The sequence below is a fragment of the Hevea brasiliensis genome, chromosome 17, assembly GCF_030052815.1.
Source record: "Hevea brasiliensis isolate MT/VB/25A 57/8 chromosome 17, ASM3005281v1, whole genome shotgun sequence".
NCBI classification, from domain to species: Eukaryota; Viridiplantae; Streptophyta; class Magnoliopsida; order Malpighiales; family Euphorbiaceae; genus Hevea; species Hevea brasiliensis.
This window is the reverse complement of record NC_079509.1, coordinates 6,080,304-6,102,999: the sequence shown is the minus strand read 5'-3', so window position 1 is coordinate 6,102,999 and position 22,696 is coordinate 6,080,304. Positions and strand designations below refer to the sequence as shown.

The 22,696-nt window shown below is 35.9% G+C and overlaps 3 protein-coding genes and 2 pseudogenes across 6 annotated transcripts; 4 read left to right on the top strand and 1 right to left on the bottom strand.

The window, feature by feature from the left end:
- The first annotated feature begins 102 nt into the window (after positions 1-102).
- Positions 103-2,562, top strand: LOC110669583 (ankyrin repeat-containing protein BDA1-like; annotated as a pseudogene).
- A 316-nt stretch (positions 2,563-2,878) lies between these two features.
- On the top strand, positions 2,879-5,234 carry LOC110669660 (ankyrin repeat-containing protein BDA1-like; annotated as a pseudogene).
- A 1,263-nt stretch (positions 5,235-6,497) lies between these two features.
- On the top strand, positions 6,498-8,053 carry LOC110669658 (ankyrin repeat-containing protein BDA1). Its single transcript, XM_021831397.2, has 2 exons — positions 6,498-7,219; positions 7,436-8,053. The coding sequence occupies exons 1-2, from the start codon at positions 6,581-6,583 to the stop codon at positions 8,051-8,053; spliced, it is 1,257 nt and encodes a 418-aa protein (XP_021687089.2). The 5' UTR covers positions 6,498-6,580.
- Positions 8,054-9,568: 1,515 nt separating this feature from the next.
- LOC110669659 (uncharacterized) lies at positions 9,569-10,381 on the bottom strand (the record flags this gene model as incomplete). Its single annotated transcript, XM_058139934.1, has 3 exons — positions 9,569-9,740; positions 9,984-10,113; positions 10,207-10,381. Coding segments are annotated over 3 exons (477 nt in total), but the record flags the coding sequence as incomplete, so codon positions are not given.
- LOC110669655 (ATP-dependent DNA helicase SRS2-like protein At4g25120) lies at positions 10,367-22,499 on the top strand. 4 transcript variants are annotated; one of them, XM_058140210.1, is made up of 29 exons: positions 10,367-10,761; positions 10,968-11,658; positions 11,814-11,855; positions 12,117-12,280; positions 12,576-12,777; positions 13,197-13,253; positions 13,338-13,443; positions 13,534-13,667; positions 13,807-13,881; positions 14,041-14,166; positions 14,267-14,398; positions 14,488-14,571; positions 14,709-14,822; positions 15,749-15,849; positions 16,117-16,183; positions 16,535-16,585; positions 17,196-17,273; positions 17,562-17,771; positions 17,874-17,912; positions 18,169-18,240; positions 18,361-18,447; positions 18,525-18,581; positions 19,361-19,566; positions 19,818-19,911; positions 20,642-20,692; positions 21,022-21,084; positions 21,293-21,352; positions 21,853-21,915; positions 22,023-22,499. In XM_058140210.1, the coding sequence occupies exons 1-29, from the start codon at positions 10,622-10,624 to the stop codon at positions 22,110-22,112; spliced, it is 3,456 nt and encodes a 1,151-aa protein (XP_057996193.1). In that variant the 5' UTR covers positions 10,367-10,621; the 3' UTR covers positions 22,113-22,499. The 4 variants fall into 4 exon arrangements, with proteins under 4 accessions (XP_057996193.1, XP_057996192.1, XP_057996195.1 ...); XM_058140209.1 differs by having other exon boundaries at positions 17,847-17,912; XM_058140212.1 differs by lacking the exon at positions 17,196-17,273 and having other exon boundaries at positions 17,847-17,912.
- The last annotated feature ends 197 nt before the right edge of the window (positions 22,500-22,696 follow it).

The window sequence follows — 22,696 nt, the reverse complement described above, 5'->3', positions numbered from 1 at the left end:
CGCCATTTTCTCTCTCATATTGGACCATTAGAAATCATTCTGGTCCTCATATTTGGATGACTTGCATTCCTAGTTCTCTGCAGTTCCTGAATCCTGATTTCTGCTGGTTATGAAAATACTGTTGTTAGTTGTTCATTGGTTATGATTATAAATTATCATTTTCAGTACAACAAAATAAACAAGGGTCTAGTCATCCTCGGGCCAAGCAAATAGCAGGCTTGTATCGCCTCATTCGGTCATTCCCTGACCACCCACCGTCTCGTTTTTGCTCGCAATTTTTTAGAATTGAACTTATTTGTATCCCGTCAAATTATTAATTTGACTGCACCAGAGAAACAATTGGATTCCTTTCACCAGCAAGAAATTATTTCCAAACTTATTCTATTCTGTGCAAGAACTAGTGAACCACGCTAATAAGATCATAGTGTTAAAGACAACTCCATTATATCAGAATGGATGTAAGGTCGCTGGAGTCAGCTCAAACTGGAGATAGAGATTCCTTGCACCGATTACTTGTAGAAAAACCATTCATCCTAAAAAATAATGCACTATTTTCATCAGAAAATCCCCTTCACACTGCTTCCGTTGCTGGTCACTTTGTCAAAGAGATCTCAAGGCTGAAACCAGAATTTGCCAAAGAAATAAACCAAGATGGGTTCAGTCCCATGCACATGGCAGCAGCAATCGGGTACATAGAGATTGTCAGGGAGCTGATGAGAGTTGACAGCAGGCTTTGCCATTTAGAAGGAAAAGACTCCTCTTCACCGTGCAGCTATCAAGGGAAGGCATATGAGGTAATCAGTGTAACGCTTTCGTGTTGTCCTGATTGTATTGAGGGCGTAAGTGTTCAAGGAGAGACTGCTTTGCACCTGGCTGTCAGTTTCAAGCACTAAATGCATTGGTGGATTGGATTAAAATGAATAGGGAACACGTGTTGAACATGAAGGTGAATTAGGTAACAGAGTTCTGCACCTTGTAGCCTGGAAAAAACAGCATCAGGCAAGTTGATCATAATCCTTTTCATCTTTGATAAATCTATTCATTCTTTTTTCCTTCTATTGTTTAAACCATCAAAAGGTGGTCACTCTCCCTCTTTCCTTTTAATTTTTTCACTCCTTCATCTCCCTATGTTCACATAATGATAGATCACCATCAAAAGTAATAGATTACTGAACATAACATCCTGCCTTTCTGGTCAGGCTCCAAACAGATATTCACTTCGATGTTATCTTTCAATAAAATTTTAGCAATTAGGTGATTTTAATTTCTTGGCCTAATTGTGGTCAACTGAAGACCTTATGAAGATGAGTTAAAATAATCCTTAGAGAAGACTCCAGATTGATGTGACTCAATACTCTTGAGTTATGTTCAGGCCTGACAGAATATTGCAAGACCATTTGGAGAGGGCTTTAGCCAAGTACTCCATCATTGATTCAGGATTTGAAATAAAAATATAGAAACCATAGCCACATGGAACCACATTGGTCTGAAAAAATTCGGAGTTTCTTTTTCGAGTTCTCCTTTCTGAAGCATGAAAGATAAAAAATAGCATATTACTAAACTACTAACGTTCACTGCAACAATTCCATTGAAATTCAAGATAAATTAAAACGGAGTTTTGTTGAATGATTGGATCTTGCAGGCTGTAGAGTTGTTCCTTGGTCAGTCAGGCATCTTGGAAATGAAAGCCAAAAACAACAGTGGCCTTACTGCCCTTGATTTTTTACTGATTTTCCCAAGTGAGGCAGGTGACAAAATTTATAGAAATCCTTTGGGTTGCTGGAGCTATGCAAGCAAAAGACATCAACCTGGCTTCCATTTCTTTATTTCAATCTGTCAATCAGACCTCTGCAAGCATCGCTACTACACCAGAGATGTCAAACAGAACAACCAAAATACTTGGTGGATTACTTCAAGTTTAGGAAGGGTAGAGACTCTTCTGGTGAAGCTTGGAGTTTGCTGCTCTTTATTGCAGTTCTGGTAGCAACCTTGAGCTTGCAAGTAGGAATTAACCCTCCAGAATGTGTTTGGCAAGACAATTATACACCAGTGTTTGGCAAGACAATTATACACCAGATCAAAGTAACAGCAAGAGAGCCATCATCATAAAAGCACATTGTGCAGGGAAAGCAATTATGGCCACATCTAGGCCAGTTGCATTTGCACTTGTGCTTTTCAGCTCGATAGGATTGTCGCTGTCTCTTTTTATGATCAACATCCTGACAAGTAGGTTCCCCTTGCAATTTGAGCTATAACTTTGCATAGTTGCAGTGCATTTTATTACAACACTGCATTAATAAACATGGCACCAGATGAAATGAAGCTCTATATCGTTTTGACGACTATAATCTCGTCTTCGCTTGCGCCAATTCTCGCGAGGCTCATAAGATTAAATGCAAGAAGGTTGCAGAGGTTGTAGTGGATATGGTTGATTAGGTCATTCGAATATTAAGAAATTAAAAGAAATACTGGAAACCACTTATTCGAAATAGTATGTGAGATGTCAGTCTTTAATTACAGCTTGTAAAATTGAGATACCAGGAAGTGTAATGTCTTCTTGAAGTTTAGCAGTTTTCTGATGCATGTGGTGATAAAAAATTCTTATGCTCTTTGTGTTCCCTTCCTCTTCCTTTTCTGTGTTATAAAAAAGATCACCTAGGTTCTCAAACCACAGCCATTTTCAAAAAACTAAAAGTGAACAGCTAGGGCTAATTCAAAATGGCATAAACTCTGGCAGCAAGAGAAAGGCACTAATCTGCACATTAACGTAGGTCAAACTGAAATTGATTCTAATTTTTTTGACCATGTGCTTAGGTACACATTGAGAGATTAAGGCTGCTGTTAGTGAAATTCAGGCCCCCCATTCCCTGGCCCCCCATCCACCTTCTCTTTTCTGCTCTCAATTTTTAAAAATTTAACTTGTTTGAATTTATTTGTGTTTGGTCAACTACATTATTAGCATTGTAAATTTGGCTACGCTAGAAGAAGGGTTGGATTCCTTTCTTCCCAAAACTTATTCTTCAATCTCTGTGTAACAACTCCGCATACAGCTCTTATCTTTCAGAAGTTCATAACAAAAAATATTACTCCATTATATCAGAATGGTTGCAAGGTTGCTGGAGGCAGCACAAATTGGAGATATAGGTTACTTGCACAAATTACTCACAGAAAATCCTTTTATCCTTAACAACACAGCACTATTTTCATCAGAAAATCCCCTTCACATTGCTTCCATTGCCGGCCACCTTGACTTTGTTAGAGAGATCTTAAGGCTGAAACTAGAATTTGCCAACGAAATAAACCAAGATGGGTTTAGTCCCATGCACATGGCTGCAGCCAGAGGGCACATAGAGATTGTCCAGGAGCTGATGAAAGTTGACAGCAGACTATGCCGTTTAGAGGGAAAAGAGAAGAAGACACCTCTTCACTGTGCAGCTATCAAAGGAAGGGCTGAGGTAGTAAGTGTAATGCTCTTATGTTGTCCTAATTGTATTGAAGATGTAACCATTCAAGGAGAGACTGCTTTGCACCTGGCTGTTAAGATGAACCAGTTTCAAGCAGTAAATGCATTGTTGGATTTGATTAGAGAATTGAACAGGGAAGGTGTGTTGAACTTGAAGGATGAGTTAGGCAACACAATTCTGCACCTTGCAGCCTGGAAAAAACGACGTCAGGCAAGTTGATCATTATCCTTTTCCTCTTTGATAAATCCATATATTAATTCATCTTTTCCATTTATTTTTAACCCTTGAAGGGGTCTTTGTCCCTCTTTCCTTTGAATGCTTTCGCTCCTTTCTCTCCTCATGTTCACATAGTGATCACGTCACCATCAAAAGTAAAAGCTTGCTGATCTTTTGTTATGTTAACATTATGCTACTCTGGTCAGGGCCACCAAACGGATATTGACTTTGGTGTTATATTTTATTAAAATTTCAAAAATTTAGTTATTTTAATCCCTTAGCCTAATTATGGTCAAATGAAGGCCTTATGAAGATAAGTTAAAATAATCTTTATAGAAGACTCTGGATTGATCTGCCTCTGCACTGTTAAGATCTTAGAGATATGTTCAGACCTGACCAAATATTGCAAGACCATTCTGAGACAGCTTTTGCCAAGTCCTCCATTATTGATTCAGGACATCGTTTGGTTTGCTTAGTGTTTAGCACGACAGTAATAAAATATACAAACAGTTGTGACAAAAGAAGTTGCTTGTGTTTTTTTCCTACTTGGTAAGAACCCCCTTGCTGAGGTGAGAAACATAACAATAACATAGTACTATTGTTCATTGCAGCAATTGCAGTGAAATTCAAGAAACGCCTAAATAGATCTTTAAGAAATAGAATTCCATGCAGGTTATAGAGTTGTTCCTGGGTTCCAGAATTATTAACTCAGGCATTTTAGAAGTGAATGCCAAAAACAATAGTGGCCTTACTGCCCTTGATTTGCTATTGATTTTCCCAAGTGAGGCAGGTGACACAGAAATCACAGAGATCCTTCGGGGTGTTGGACCTATGCGAGCAAAAGATATCAGCCTTTCTCCCATGTCCTCATTTCAATCTGCCAATCAGAACTCGGCATTCTCAACGCCAGAAATATGTCAAACAGAACAATCAAACTTGGTGGATTACTTCAAGTTTAAGAAGGGTAGAGACTCTCCTAGCGAGGCACGGAGTGCACTATTAGTTGTTGCAGTTCTAGTAGCTTGGAGTCAGCCCTCCAGGAGGTGTTTGGGAAGACAGTTACATGCCAGATCAAAGTAACAACACCAAAGCCATCATCAGAAAAGCACATTATGCAGGGGAATCAATTTTGGCAACGTCTGGGCCAATTGCATTTGCCCTCTTTGTGCTTTTCAACACAATAGGATTATCGGTGTCTCTTTTTATGATCCACATCCTCACAAGTAGGTTCCCCTTGCAATTTGAGCTACAGATGTGCATAGTTGCAATGTATTTTACTTACAACACTGCTTTAATAAACATGTCACCAGATGAAATGAAGCTCTATGTCGTTTTGGTGACTGTGATCTTGTCTTCACTCACACCAATTATAGCCAAGTTCATAAGATTACATGCAAAGAAGATAGGAGAGTTTGTAGTGGATATGATTCATTGTGTCATTTGAATATTGGTGAGTCAAAAAAAAGAAAAACTTTGACCATATATCAGAAATGGTGTTTGAGAGAACAATGTTTAATTGCAGCTTATAAAATTGAAGCCAAACGAAAATGTATTATCCTCTTGAACTGTTGCAGATTTCTGATTCATGTAAACGATTAATTTTGGTTTTTTTTTTTTTTTTTTTTGCTTGTATAAACAAAGACTCCCACTTACTATATTCCAAAGACTCCTACTTCCTACATTCCCCCTTATCTCAGCTCTCTCAGTTTTTGCCAGTCTTCACAGGATGTTTTTGGGTGGCGGAAATTCAATATTATGTAGCTGCATGACATGATGTAGATAATGAGGTCAGAATCTGAAAATATTCTCAAATTGATCTTAGGATTCATAGCTAGTAAGAAAGCTCAATCATAAAATTCATCAATGAAGAAGCCTAAGAATTTGGCCCCTATGATCTAGCGTTAACTAAGAGATTCCTTGCAGAACAGGAAAAATGTGATAAGGGCCACCTGAGGGTCTCCTGTATGATATCCTCTGATATCTTAAAGCCGGCACACTAGTGTGCTTGACCTCATCATTTCGTCTTCAACATCAATCACTCTCCTTAAAGAATCACTAGTATCCGTTTGACAGCCAAACTCGTGATATGTGAAGGAGTGGAGAATGGACCCTGAGATCACATTCTGTGCGATGACCAATTTCCTGCGGGAGCTATGGTTTGCAGGTAAGAGGAAAGACAGACGGTTTTCTATACTATTTGTGCGTTCTTGTCACAATCATAATGACCAGTAATTAACTGAATATCTTTCCCCCTGAAAGAAATGATACGATGCTATAATTAGTTGTTAATGATCTAATTCCCTCCCCCAGAAGGACATACTACCAGTACATTAACCAAGCAGTGGTTAGGAGGTGCATACAGGATAATGTTGATAATTAAAAATCGACATTTGGCCCTCGAAACTTGTGGCAGACTAAAGTATTATAGGTCATCAATAGTAATAGTCTTAACAGATATATTTAAACGTTTTTTCACCTTTATTCAAGTTTTCGAGTTTAAACACTCGAAATTCATCTTACAGTCTATATTTGATGCGAGTATGCAACTGAATAATCAATTGCAGCAATTACGAAGTGCCAACATGATTGCTTGCCGTCAGATTTCGGTATACGAGTGGCTCTCAGTGACTTTCAGTACACGGCTCATGAACTGAATATATTACTTTGAACTTCTTTTCTTTTAGTCAATCATTGATATAGTTTATATATTTCGGTAGAAAGGGTCATAAAGATTTTAGTAATATGCGTCTAGCATTAGGTTGTTTTCTGCTGGTGTAATCCAATGAGGCTATTCAAATGTAAACCTTAAGGAGATAAGTTTAATTATTTCATAAAAAAATAATACTGATTTCTTATGCCTGCAAGAATTTCTACCTTCAGCGCTTATTTAAAGGGCCATCATGCTAACACCAACTCTAGCCAAGATAATCGTGTTCCCTTCTAGCAAAGAGCACCATATCAATACAATGGATGCAAGATTATTAGAGGCTGCTCAATGTGGAGACATCAATTACTTACAACAACTGCTGAGAGAAAACCCACTCATCCTTGACAGCATTGCACTGTTGTCCACTGAGAATCTCCTTAATGTCGCTCTGGTAACTGGAAACGTTAGCTTTGTCAAGGAGGTTATAAGGTTAAAGCCTCATTTTGCCAAAGAATTAAATCAAGATGGCTTTAGCCCCATGCATATGGCAGCAGCTAATGGCCATGTAGAGATTGTAAAGGAGCTGAACGAAGTTAACCCCAACCTTTGCCGGTTAGAGGGAAGAGAACAAAGGACTCCTCTTCATTACGCAGCCATCAAAGGGAGGGTTGAGGTAATCAGCGTTTTGCTTGGCAGTTGTCCTGAATGTATCGATTCTGTGACAGTTGAAAGAGAGACTGCTTTGCATCTTGCTGTTAAGAACAACCAATTTCAAGCAACAAAGACATTGGTAGAGTGGATCAGAGAAAATAACAGGGATGATGTGTTCAATATGATAGATGAACAAGGCAGTACAGTCCTGCACCTCGCAATCTGGAAAAAACAACGCCAGGCAAGTTATTTATCCTATTTTTATTTACTACAGATCCTTTAATATACCTAATTAAGCAAGTAAAATTCAACTACAATAATATATCCTTAGCCAAAAGAGGTTGTATTGTAGATGCAAAAATTGCAGTCATTTTGACCATTATCTTGATATTTAAGCTAAATCTTAAGAAAGATCTAACAAGAACAGAAATTAAAAAGGAAGAAAAAATCCTTGCAGGTGATAGAATTGTTACTTGACAACAGAACAAGTCCAGGCTCACTGGAAGTAAATGCCATGAACCATTACGGCCTCACTGCGCTAGATGTGCTACTAATGTCCCCAAGTGAAGCAGGTGATCGAGAAATTGTTGAGATGCTTCTAGATGCTGAAGCTATGAGAGGAAGAGATATTACCCTTTCAAACATTCCTTATAATCAAACCTTTACCAACAGCCCCACAGCCCCAGAAACAGATCGATCACAGCTAGGTGGCATGGTAGAGTACTTCAAGTTTAAGAGGGGTAGAGACTCTCCAAGCACAGCTCGCAGCACACTACTAGTTATAGTTGTTCTGGTTGCAACTGCCACATTCCAAGTTGGTGTTAACCCTCCAGGAGGTGTCTGGCAAGATACATACACAACAGGCCAGAACAATAACACCAGCAACATCAAACCACACAATGCAGGTGAGTCCGTTTTGGGCACAACAAATTTAATTGCATTTGACCTCTTCGTGTTTTTCAATACTGTGGGGTTTTCAGTGTCCCTCTTCATGATCACCATCCTGACAAGCAGATTCCCCTTACAGTTTGAACTGCAAATATGTTTGGTTGCAATGTATTTACACCTAAAATAATAATAATAACACATCACCATATAGGCTTTATGTTATCTTATTTATTACAACCACAACAATTTTTTCATTTACACCAATTGCGCGAAAAAAGTGAAACAACAAACAAAAAAAAAAAAAAAAAGTTTGCAGCAAAAGTGAGTCCTAGAAATAATGAAATTGAATAATAATAATAAGAGAGAGGGTATCTTTTTTTTGCATAATCAAAAAATAAAACTAAGAAGAAAACTGAGAGAGGAAGAAATGAATTTTATTTGGTTTATTAATGAACACTATTATTCTCAGAGAGCTTTGAGCTTTTTTTTTTTGAAAAAAAAAAAAAAAAAAAAACTGTAACTTAACTTGCTGTGTATGAAACTCAAATATAAGAAATATGTATTATTATCCATATGATCAGCTTTCTGCAAGTAGTGCAAGTAAGTTGCATAATCTTAATTTCATTTTTTTTGTACTTTTTGGACGGAGGCTCTCAACTGTTTTCTCAGTTCAGTGTTTTGTTTTTCTGTTTGTTTTTTGTCAAGCATTTATTACGTTTAAGCCTTTATTTCATTTTTTTTTTCATTATTTTTAAAAAGGAAATGGTGATATATATATAAATAAGAAAAAAAAAAAAAAAAAAATAATATAAGCAGAAAATCCACATCAAACAACAAACAAAAAAAAATCATCATCAAATTCAAATCATTGATCATTCATCATAAAAAAATTTCATTGAAAAAAAAAAATAAAGAATAAATCTTGATAAAATTAAAAACAAATTAAAATCAAATCAAAAACAAAAAAAAAATTCAAAAATGATGGAGATGCAACTCACATAGAAATCTGAACATTTAGAAATTTTATTATTTTATTCACCATTTTATTTACAAATGCTGTTTATTATTAATTATAATTACTACATGCTGAATTTTTTAATACTACTATTATTTTTCAGCACTGAACCCCCAAATTTTCTTCTTCTTCTTTTCTTCTTCAACCGCTCTGCAAGAATCATGATGTCCCCCCAAAGCCCCCAAAAGATGGGAGGGATAGGATGAGGATATGAGGAATTTGTAATTTTATAACATATTAAATAAACAAATAAATAAGAAACAATCAATTTTTTTGAAAGAAAACAACAATTGACAAACAATCAGACTTAATAATATACTACTGACTAATAATATACTCACTTTACAAAATTGATAAACCTTGTTTTATAATTTGATTTGAATTTGAATCTTGAATCAATATCAAAATCAGAAAATAAATAATAATAATAGTATAGTATGAGCTAGAGAAATGCAGCATAGAAAAAGATGATGATGCAAATCATGCAAAAACAAAAAAAAAAAATAAAAAAAGTAAAAATCAATAATTCAAGTCAAATCAATCAGCAAATTAAAGTCTTAAAAAAGAAAAAAAAAAGAGTTATCATAAAGAAAAAAAAAATCTCCCAAAAAAATGAAAAAATCAATAATATCTTGAAAAAAAAAAAAAAAATTTTTTGATGGAATTGAATTGGAATTTTTGAAAGAACTAGAATGCATAGGCAGAGAAAGAGATCACTGGCTGAATCTGACTGATGAACAAAATGAAGCTCCTGCGAACCATTGCAATTACTGAATCAACCTGATGCACTCGGACTGGGACAGTTCTTCCCAAGCTAATGTGGAACTCTCTTCCTAATGCAACAAAGATTTCATGTGATCTCAGCAAGAAGATTTCAAGTCAAAGATCATCAGATGACACAACATGAAGAGAGCACAAAAGATGAGATACCACTTCAAAAAGTGAACCACTTTTGTTTTTATTTAGAGTTGGTATAACACTGCTCAAATGGGTAAAGCATGGCTCAAATGAAAATGCTGTGCAATGTAAATAATAAAAAAAGTGAATGAAAAATAAATGAATAAAAATAAAATCAAAATTGAAATGAAAATTTTGTACAAACAACAAACAGACAATATCTTGAAACAGGAAACTAGAGAGAGGAATGCCAACGTGCAAAGCATAGTTTCCTTCAACATGGGTAAAGCTCCTCACTCGATTTGGCTGGCCAGCTTGCAAGCAAGCCACGAGTCCTTTATTGTCAAATCGTCAAAAACTTTATCAGAATTAGCAGAAGCTAGTGAAAATCAACAAAATTGGTTCGAATTAGAAAAGTCTGGGGATACCGATTGAATTGGGTGGTGTGAGAAGTGATACAGGAGCAGGTGGCAAAACTACGACATCCGCTTGCGTAATTGGACTTGGGGCAAATTTGGTGGTCGTTTTTGTGGCAAGAGCGGTATCCGCTTGATGGGGGAGAAGTGGGTATGTCGCCGAACCCGCAATGTGAAGCGTCGACGTTTAAGGGCTACTAGCCCACTAATAGGCGGCGAAGCCCATCCCCAGACGGCCCATTTATTTGAAACTTTTTAAAGTCGCGTGCGCCCTTGGGAGGGAAGGTGGAAAGGAGAGGAAACCGAAACAAAAATTCTCCACTCTGACTTCACATTTTTTCGTTGTGAGCCTACGGGGTTTACCTTTGCCCCTTATGCATAGCTTAACTCAGCTCTGGTCTTCAATCCCACAGCCGCTCGGTGGAAGATGAATGGTTACGCGCCCAGCAAAGTCATAACGGAGGAGCAGAGGGCTCGCATTTCACAAAACTTCAGAGCTGCCAAGGCCCTTCTTTCTCGCAAACGTCCTCGTGATACCCCCTCTTCTTCCCCTTTATTTCGTCTCAAGTAAGCACCCTATTTTGACCTGACTCGATTGCGATACAGTATCCTAATTTATAGAATGTGTAGGCGAACAAGTTATTTTTGCATTTCCTTGAAATAATTGAAATACTTAGCGTCTATCTTGTTTGTTTCAAGTTATGGAGTGGATAATCGCTTTGATAAATGTTAGGTTAAGACTTTAAGCTAACTGCTTTCAATGCCATTGATAGGGATGCAAAGGGTACCGTATCACCAGCTCAGGTTACAAGCATCAAAAGAGTTCCTCTAGTAGAGATTCCTATGAACACACCATCTCCGATTCGTGCAAATGGAATTGAATCATCCGGTAGTCAATTTAGGAGTGATTTATGTTCCAGTATGGAAAGATTTGTTCCTAGGACTGGATTAATTAATGACATTTCCAGTTCAAGGACAATTAGTGTTTCTCTAGGGGACAAATATTCCTTGGATTGTTTTACAACTCCAATAAAACGTCCAGAATGCTCAGGTTTAAGTGATTATTTATCGAAGCCTAGCATTCTAGATGATGATTTTGATGAATCCATTTTGAACGAGATTGATGCTATATGCGAGCAGAATTCTGCTGCAAAAGCAGAAATCCAGAGCTACAATAGCCTTCCTGTGAAAAATAAATACAAAGAGGAAAATAGTGGTGGTGATTTTGCTAGTTCAGCGTCAGTTTCTGCAAAAGATGATATAAGAACACAAGTTGCTTTTGAATCCAGTGATGATTTAGAATCTAGAAAGGAGGATAGGGATGCTTCCCAGATAATTCAGCATGGAAATATGCCTGAAGAATACTCAAAGTACTTGCTGTCTTTGAGCAATAGGCAACGCGAAGCAGCTTGCAGTGATATTTACATTCCATTGATGATTGTTGCTGGTCCAGGAAGTGGAAAGGTCTCCCTATCCCTAGCCCATACCTAGATTGATACTTGTATGCATGTGCACATTCACTTGCACACAATCAGAAATTCTATTCTTGAATTTTGGTTAGTAAATCTTTTTGGTTTTCCATTATATGCTTAAAGCAAATTTTCTGTTTTTGATGCTAGACTTCCACAATGGTTGGGCGTGTTCTGACGCTGCTTATTGAGGTATTTTCCATTTTTAGCTGCAAACAACGTTTTTATCATTCATATGTTGATATCTTTGCATGACATTTTTCATTTTCTTCCTTCCATATAATATAACAACATACCCTTCCTTCTTGGTTCTCTTCTTAATGCAGATAATGAAAGCAGTACTTGCTTATGCATGGTTTCTATCTGCTTACTTAGTACTTATTATTTCTGGTTACTTAAAAGAAATATATATATATTTTTTTTGACCTTTTTCTTTCTGAAACATTGTCTCAGGGGATTAGTCCAACAAACATTCTAGCAATGACTTTTACAACTGCTGCAGCTTCTGAGATGAGAGATCGGATTGGAGCGGTGGCAGGAAAGGCAATAGCTAAAGATCTTATGATCAGCACCTTCCATTCATTTTCTTTGCAACTTTGTCGTTCACATGCAGAGAAGTATGTTCGTTCTGAGACTATAAATATTTACATGTTTGTTTTGTGTCCTATTCCTTTGCCAACTGAGTGCAAGATCAGTAAATGTTCACCTGCAATCAGAAGCTGTGGCAGCTCATCCTAAATCTCACAACAAGATACAAATATTGCCAATTACCCTTGGAGATACTTGGGCTAAACCTCTTAAGCACTTGTGACTTCTGTGTGTTGCAATTGTAAAAGTTTTTGGTTGTCTTGCATGGTTCAGGCTTTCTGTAATTCTTCTAAAACCTTAAGAAATTTGCTGCTTGTGTTATAGGTTAGGACGCACATCAGAATTTTTAATATATGGGCAGGGGCACCAGAGAAGAGCAATCATTGAGGCTGTCCGTCTATTAGAAAAGGAAAAGACTGGAATACTAAATCATGATGCCTGCAAGGTTGCTGAAGTTTCTAATGTAATAACATCTCCAGAATATTTCAAGGATAAGTCAAAGAAATGGCAGAAGTTTGTGACTCAGGTTAATGAATTACCAGCTAAATTATGATATTTTGCTATATGTTATGGTTTACATGTAATATAACTTATTGAGAGTAACAATTGATTGATTCTTTCTTTCTTTCTGTCTGTCTGTCTTTAAATGCTTACCCCCCTCCTTAAATAAATAAATGAAAAGCAACTTATGTTTGATCAAATTATGAGTTAAAAGTTTGTCCTTGTTCCTTGTAAATTGATCCCCCAAGCGGATTTGTCCTCATTGCTGACTGGTTAATGTCTCCACCACCTGAACCATATAAAACAAATTTATTTAGGATCTGGTTTTACGCTCTCTTGTTTATGATAGGACATATTATATGAACATACTGAAAGTGTTTTGTTTCTCTTGCTGCACAAGCAAATTTTATCTGTGGCATCTTTCATTGATTTGCTCCATTTCAGGCTAAAGCTTCAGGAAAGACGCCTGCAGATTGCCATAAAATGGGTGATGAGATAGGAGTAAGCAGATAAATTTCTGGTCCTGATATCATTTTGGTAGTGTTGTTTTCATACCTTTTTATTCTTCACCTGGCACTGAATCAGGCTTCAATACTTGGGAACTATAATGACATTTTGCGATCTTGTAATGCACTGGACTACCACGACTTAATCAGCTGTTCTGTGAAGTTGCTTACTGAGTATCCTGATGGTCAATATTATCCTGATGGCAATACTTAATCAATTTATGCCACCTCTCCTATTATGAAATTGTTAACAATTTTTTTAATATCCACTTCAGTATTTAAGGAGTGCCAGAATTCATGGAAAGCCATTGTGATAGATGAGTTTCAGGACACAAGTGCCATGCAATACAATCTTCTACGACTTCTTGCATCCCATAATAAAATAACTATTGTTGGTGATGATGATCAGGTCTAATTTTTTTTTTATCCTCTATGATCTTCAAAATTCAAATGCAGAAAGTTTACTTCTTTTTTGGTGTTTTTTGGTAATTCCAATTTTATAGACTTCCTTATTTATTAGTCTAAAGTCACATAAACATTTTCTGCAGTCCATTTTCAGTTTCAATGGAGCTGACATTTCAGGGTTTGATTCATTTCGTCTAGATTTTCCAAATTATAAAGAGGTCCACCCTGTTCCTTGGTTGTTACAGTTTATAATTGTTATGGTTGTTTTCTTGATTATATAATGAGGGTGTACATCCATAATTTCACCGTTTTTGTTTGGTGTTTATACCATCATGTTGTTTATGTTATTGAAACTTCTTTACAAATTTATAATTTAGATTAGGCTCAATAAAAATTATCGATCCACGCGCTATATTGTTGAGGCTGCATCTTTTCTTATTCAAAATAATATTAAGCGATGCCGATTCAAGGATGTTGTTACTGATAATTCTTCCGGATCTAAGGTATTTTGATACTGCAAAGTGACTTTTCTTCTGTTTCCTCTTCTTTTTACGGTTTCTAGTTAGTAACTTAATTTCTGCATGGTCTGGCTGAAATTTGCAGATAACCATCAAGGAATGTCAGAATGAGCATGCACAGTGTTCATTTGTTGTTGATAAGACCTTGGAAATGGCGTCCATTGGATCACCTGCTAAACTGGCTTATGGAAGCATTGCCATTCTTTATCGGAGGCAGGTCAAGCTTACTATCCATATGTTATCAGTGGACAGAATAAATTATTAAATATTTGTAGATCCATCATGGTTTTATCTTTTATATAACAGGTGTCAGGAAAAGCCTTCCAAGTAGCATTTCGTGACAGAAAAATACCATTTAATGTTCATGGTGTAGCCTTCTACAGGAAAAAGGTTGCATAACTGTAATCTTGCGTCCAATTTTTTTTTCTAATTATTTTGCAATTAATTCTATCAATTGATGGAATTTTTAACGTGTGTGCCAATAAAACTATGTTATTGGCCATTTATTGAACACTTCTTTGTTATAGGTAGTTAAAGCCATTATTGCTATGCTTAGAACAACATTGCCAGGATGTGATGATGGCCCATATCGTCAAGTTTTCAAGGCTATGCTTCCATTTGAGAAGGATGAAAAGAAGAGGGTATGTATGAACTTAATTTTTCTAGCACTAATGTTCATATGCTAAATGATATATTAGCTTTACATAGGGCTATTTAAAGGCAACTCTCAAAGATGGTTGCAAAAGTTATCACTGAATCACTTTGCTGTCGTTGAATTTCAATTGGTGGCAGTAAAATAACTTAAATTTATTGAATATCAATTAAGGTTCCTTAGACAAAAATGACAAAATCCTACTGCCCTTGTTTGGAATATAGAATTTTACAAGAATTCAATTTAATTTTTTTTTTTAGTCAATTCTCGTGTTTGGAATGAAAGAATTTAATTTTTTTTAACTTAAAAAACTATTCATTTTAAAAGAAATAGAATTTATGTATTATTGTGTGAGAATTTTTTTAAAATTCTTTTCTTACAAATGATTTATTTCAAATGAACCCACTAGGAAATGGCTGGCATTCCAACTGGGATTTTTTTAATCCTATTAGCATGTTTTAGTGGGAACCAAAGAAAATTTCTCTCCTTCATCTGACACACAAAAATGAGGGAGAGGATTAGGATGTAGAATTGGACATATTTCAAGTGATCAAAGGATGAAGAGGAAAAAGGGATAGGAATAGGGAGAGGATAATAGGGTTTGCAATGTAAGTTTTGGGGATTGTTGGATGGGAGAGAGATATGAATGCTAGATGGAAGAGAGAATTTTTCTTTCATCCACTAAGCCATCTTAATAGGATTAAAAAATCCTTGTAGGAATGCCACATCAGATTTCTAGCCATTTCCTAGCCAGATTCTGGTCTAAGTGACCTCAATTGATGCCCATAAACTTGAATTATTTTTTATAATCAATTGTGAAATTCAATGACCACAAAATTATTGAGTGATCATTCACTAACCAATGGTGAAAATTAACCTGGCTATTCTATTGAAATCTCAATCCCCTTTTTGCAGGTTATTGACCACATTGACAAAATCTTAACCATTAGAAAATGCAGTTTCATATCTGTTGCCAATGACGTCTTTATTGCAAAGATTTCTGGTACCTTCAACAGGTTATTACTGCTCAAATTTTTCTCAACATTCATATATGGAATTAATTGATCTTAATACCAGAGTCTAAAAGTTATCTTGTAAATTTTACCATAAAAAAAAGGGAGTGAATTAACAAATTTCATTTGACATTTTTAATTTCGTCACTGTTACTCGTCTTTGGTGCAAGAGCTCCACTTTTTGAAGTTGAGCATGACAAATCTCTCTCTGTCTCTCCCTGGTGATGTTTTTCATATTTTCTTACCACTGATCCCTATTATTGATCTTAGGAGTCAACTCAACCAGGGACGCAAGGTGTTGTTGACACTGGAGATGATATCAAAACTTGTGCAAAGGGTAAATATATGTCACATGTAAAATGACTGAACTGTTATGTGTTTTGGCGTATTTTATTTTCTGGTACTAGAAAGGCTTGAAAACTGCTGACCACTAAGGATTTGAACTGCATTTTATTTTGACTTCATTTTTGTTAATCATCCATATAGCATAACTTGTTTGTTATATTAAGCCTTTGCCCTAAGGACGGCAGTCTTCATTTTCCCATCCTGTCTGATTATTTTTTTGACAGACTCAAATACTAGTGTAACGAAATTTCCTGCACATGGCTCTTTATTGCCATTCAAACAGCTGGAATTTATTTCACCAAAATATTATAAATGAGTTCATCTAACTGATGAATGTATACAGGAACAGTCAATTTCAACAGTCATAACTTCAGTGGCAAATATGGTACCTCAGGTTTGTTTCCGTCCACCTGTTTTTTAAGTAATTTTCTGGGTGAGTTCATAGCTTTGAAAGTAGACCCAGCTATGGACTAGTTCAGAACTAGAACCGGATCGAAATTGGTCGAACCTGTGTTTGACTAGAACTATAAATGAACCGGACCAAAATTGAACTAGAACCATCCAGTTCGGTTCGGGCCAAACTGGAATTTTTCATTTAAAAATAAAAAAAATGGACCATTTGAACTGGACCGGATCGAACCATATTGAACCTGAACCAAAATCGGAACCTTGGGGATTTAAGGGCTGGTTCAGGTTCACCCTTTTGGTGAAATGTGAACAGGCATTTCCAAACCAGTTCAAACAGAAACCGCCCCGGTGGCTGGGTCTATTTGCAACTACTTTTGCATAGAGGGAATTGAATGTCGGCCTGTGCTGCTACAGTAGCTAATCTTATTTGATAGCATTTTAGAGGCATAAGCCATTCATTTTCAGAGTATGATGATGCTAAACTGATCTTGCCATAAAACTACGTCAAACATGTGATTTCTCTAGTTCCCTTATCTTGTCTCTGGTAATGCATTGACATGCTGATTTTTTTACAAAGTGTAACTTTTAATCTTTAGAAATACCTTCTTGAGCAACGGGCAGTGGTTGATGTTGATGGTGGTAAATTGTTGAATGAAGACAATGACCTTAGATCTGTAAGTATTTTGTGTTGATGCAGTGAGCTAGTCCATAAGTGTGTCTTGTTTGATATAACATATAACTGACAAGTTATTGCAAGGATCCTCGCCAAATAAAATTACTGTTAAAATATCAAATGTATTTAAAAAAAAAATCATGCAAACATTTATATATTCAGATTTACAAGTTTTTGTGTAAATTCATATTCTCAGCCAAGGAACTCTAAGTTTTATGATGATTTGTATAGGGCATCACGTTGCATTATATTTCTACATGTGGTTTAAACTCATTTAACCGCCTTGCAGGTCCTTCAGTACTTGTTGGATGATGTCTCTGATTTTTTATCAAGGCAATGTACCCTAAAAGGAGAAGCTGGAGACATGAAAGAAGAAGAGAAAGGTTGTCTTGGCTTACTCAAAGCTTTTATTGACTACATAACAGAGCGGGAGAAGGAAAATTTTCGTTCCCGGAGACATGATAATGAAAATTCAGTTACCTTGACTACCATTCATCAGGTTTTTTTCCTCATTCACTCAGCCATTTAACCAGACTTATTGATGCCTACATGGAGTTCTGATTGTTCAGCTTAGTTTATCTTGTTCTTTTTCCCCATGCAGTCTAAAGGTTTAGAGTGGGATATTGTTTTCATAGTAAAGGTAAGTGGCTGCATTCATGAACCACTTTTCAGTGGCTTACCCATTGAATTTGAAATAGATGGCTATATTTTTCCTTCTGTCATAACATCTATTTTTAAGCATCAGCATGTTATCATAGATAGCAAAAAGTGATCAAATATATAATAGAATTTGCAGCATCACCTTGCAAAGAGAATCTTTCTTAATTTATTGCCTTACGCAAAGTATTGTTGCTTCCATATTCATCAAACTGCATTCATGCTTGGACTAAATGCAGGCAAATGAATCTGAAATTCCTTTATTGCATGAATTCCATGGCATTACAAAGGAAAATGGGACCTCAATTGAAGTAAGCTTTTTCTTGAAGGGTTTTTTTTTTTTTTTTGGCACTGAGAATTGTATTCTGTTGTTTCCACATAAATTGTTTCATTATGGTGCGCAGCTAATCGTCTTGACTATGAAATCTTAGGAGGAAAGACGTCTGTTATATGTGGCAATGACTCGTGCTAGAAAGAAACTATTCATTCTGTATGTCACGATGGATTCAAATCGGCAGGTTTTAATCTTGATAAATTACTTGTACTAGTTTCTTGTTTTATCATTGCTTGTAAGTAACAGAACAAGTATGTTCAGATGCTTCAACCATCACGTTTTCTCAAGGAAATTCCGGATCATCTTCGAGAGATTCAGGTGCAGTTTGCTGGTTTTGACTCTTAAGCTGTCATATTTGTATCAAATTCATAACTTGGCTGAATGATTTATGGTTTTATCATAGAAGTTTGCAACTTGTCTCTTGCCTTGTATTGAAAATAATGTCTACATTCTTTGATATTATTTCTGAAAAAGAATATTCATTATCAGTTGATTTTAGTTACATGGTTGATTTTGACAAGAAGAAAGCACCTGAATAAATAAAAATGTAACATTCATGCACTATGCTGTAATTCCATGTGAAGTCTACATTCAGTGTCTTAGCATCAGCAACTTGAAGGTGCTTATGCACCTTGAATTTTTCTACACCAGCAAGTTCATGAAGAAATTTTCTAACATATTTGGAGGATGCAAAAATTCTTCATGCTTCATCAGCCAAGCATACTTGCCAGTGGTGGAGTATCTACCTTATAGATTGCTGCTCAAAACCCTGCATCACCCCTTACCCTTGAACTGAAAAATCTGTAATTTGTATGTGGCTAATAGAACTCTTTTATGAATTAGATGGTCATAGAGAGAGAGAGAGAGAGAGAGAGAGATTACTTTCCAAATAGCACTAACTGCACCAGCCTGGTTGTGACTGCCATTTATTTGGCTGCTATTGATTTAACCAGATCTGAGCCAATTGTGATAAATATTTCTGGAAAAACTTTTGCCATGCTTTTCATTCATTTATTTATGAATCTGCATTTCAAACTCCAATGCTTTTGTTTGTCATGATTATCACTTCTTTGAAATGTTGATCCTATTAATGACAGGCTGAAGTGTGTTTACGTGATTTACAAACAAAACCCCAGGATATTCCAAAACACAGTGTCAACATTACCAGTAATCTACCCGGAGAAAAGAAACCTTCTGAAGTTGATGTGGAGCCAAATGATTTCCTCAACATTCAAATCAATAATGCCTCAAAGGAAACAACAGAGGCGGTAGATGCATGCAATGGAAATATTCTCTTAAAAAGGTTTACTGTCAAATTGTGATGGTCATTTCAATTTGTCATGTGCTGCTAGTAGCACAGAAAATAACCTTTAAGGTTCTGTTTGGGAGAGGGAGAAAAATGGGGAAAAGGGAAAATTGGAGTCCAAAAATTTGTTTCTTATCATGTAGGCCCCATATTCCATTTTCCCTTCATTTTCCTCTCATTTTCCCTCTCCCTTCATTTTGCTCCCTCTCCCAAACATAGTTTAACTGGTTCCTCTCACTTGTATACAGATTCGCTGTGGAGGACAGATTAGTTGTTTCTCACTTGTTCCACCAATGGGCCAAGAAGCAAGCATTTCAAAACCCTAAGAGGTTACTTGACAAGGTTACTTTTGGATCCATTTATTGATTTTTGCCAGCTCTTGAAAGTGCAGCCAGTTGTGCTAATGATAAGAGGATCAATTCTAATTTCTTTTAGTTGTATTCGTCATTCTGGCGTCTCTGGTGCATATCAACATAGAATTGTATTTATACATGCAGATTTTGGATTATATTAAAGCTAAAGACTAACGTTGTTTCTTATTCATTTCCTCTTCAATTCTTCAAAAAATTCATACTTAGTCAAAGTTTCTAATCACAAAAGAAGAACAAAAGAGAACTTTATGGTGAGTTTGCAGGTGAATCTGAGTTGGATCAGCAACTATTACCCCTTTGTGTGACTTTGGCCATCTCAACTCCTTGTAAATTGTATATACTGGTGCTGAATTTATAACCGAGTCAAACAGTAATGCTTCCTTGAAATGTGTCAATCCTTTTCGTGTCATTGGAACAACATTTCTCCTTTCTTTACATTTTCTGAGCAAGCTGCTTCTCACTAATTCTTGTCTTACTATTGCAATAAAGTGATGTAGTCTTTAAATTTAGGTGGTTTGATCATTGGATATATAGCAGCATATTTTATTCTTTTCTCTGGAAAATAAAGTTCAGCAATTTGTAAAGTAAATACATATTCTCTGTATTTTGTCTCATCAGACAACTTCACATGCTCACTCTACGTTTAGGTGATACATGGTGGTTTTGATCAGTATCTCCCGCTAATTCCATTTTATTTACAGGTTGGCTTTGTTATTGATGAACGTCTAAGAATCAAGAAAAGCAAGCACAAGGTCATAAAATTTATCCATTTATATTCCAGAGTCAGTTTAATTTCCTACTGAATTTTCTTCCTTTGAAATATTAGTTTGTCATCACTTTATTGAAAGAATGGCTCTATTCCAAGAAAATATATAGTTGTTGTCAGTGGATTTTGCTTTCAATAATTGTACATTCTTTAAGTAGAGAATGCTCATCACTTTCTCCATCATTAGAACCTTTATAATCTATACAAATGTTGATGTACAGGTGTTCATGCACAAATCATTATGCATGACCTTGTGAATTTGTGATACATGTATTATCTAGTAATGGTAGCCATAATTCCTACATAACTTTTCAGGACGTTTTGCGTGCATTGAAATCTTGCTTGAGCAGTGACGAAGCATTCCAGTATGCAGAATATGTAAGCATTATGCTTTTTTCAAGATTATTTATGGAAGTTATTGCATGTTACCAGTGAAATCAACATACTTTATTGTTGTTTTTCATAAATAACTTACAATCTGAAGAAGAATAATTTGAGAGCCATATTTTCGGACCTTCCACTTCCATATAATGTACACAACTAGCTTACACAGGTTTATTCACCATGTAAGTTCTTTGCCAAATAGGTGCTGAGATGGGAACAAATTCCTGCCAATGAACGTGCCCATATGATGCGGGAGAAGCAGGTTTATTCCTAACTTGTCTTTTCTACTTTACATCTGCACGAGATTAGGGAAATTACTTTATTTTTCAAATCTTCTAATGGTGTTTTCTATTAGGGTGCTAAAATCTCATAACAATAAAATATGTTTACAAGTCATTGCACCCAAAAACTGAGGCCATGGTTTTCCAGTAGGCTATCCATTCTCAGAAAAACAGAACGATAGCAAATTAGTGGTTTCTATTCTAGGTGGATTCCATTTTTTTTTCCAAGCTTTTACCCCTCGATTGAAATAAATTGTTAGAAGTAACATTGCCAGATTTTACTAACTAATTCCATGTATGGTATGTATAGGCGATGTTGGTAGAATACATAATCATTTATTTCTTCTTCTTTCATAATCAATTCTTCTGTTTTTAGTGAAATGTTATCTTCACATCTTGCATTAAAGACACCTTTGTTCATGTGCTAAGTTACAGTGCTCTTTATGGTTGAAAGTCTGAGCTAATACATTTCCCCTTCCAGGAGTACTTCCAGAAATTAAGGATTGAGAATTCAATGAGTACATCCGCGCCAACATCTAAACAGGTAATTACAGTAAAATGAATTAAAAAGCAAGTTAAATTTTTAGGGTTTCATTTTGTTTGTGCATAATTTTCTCAACTAAATAAACAAAAATGAAAAACTTGTGGCAGATTGGGTTTCTGCAAAATTTGGGATGCACTGTGGTCCCCACATCACGTCTTCATGCCTCACGTTTGATTGAGCAATATAAATCATTATAACCATGTAAAGATAGTCTGTTGTTCCAATGGCTTAATTATCTGAGGCTGCCTACTTATGCGATTCTAATGTCTAAGGTTTGAGCCCAATTTTCGAATCCTCCAATAGACGGTAATATAATCTAGTGTAAAAGTTTAGAGATAGTAGTTCTGCACAGATTATTTCTTAGCCATTCTGTACTCGCTGGATAAAGATTTTACTGAAGTGCTCATCTTGGCAGTTCATGCTAGCTAAAAACATTGCCTGGCACATATAACCATGGCTGCTTAGCTTGTGTGGTTTTCGTTGCTTCTTTGGACTCGTTCATCTAGTAAAAAGACGTAGTTAGGTTTGTGGGTAAACAGTATCTCAGGTTCCTTGAACTTTTTAGAAGACAATTCTTTACTCTCTCTCTTTTGTTCTTTTTTTTTTTTTGTGAAATTTCTTTACTTTCAACATCCGATTGAGTCTTCTTGCCAAGATTTGGTTCACATAAACCGATGAAGGCAAACACGGACTCATTTACGCTAAAATGTATTCAGTGCAATCGTTGACTCATACATGATCAATGGTCATAATACAATCATTCCATATAATGATTGTATTT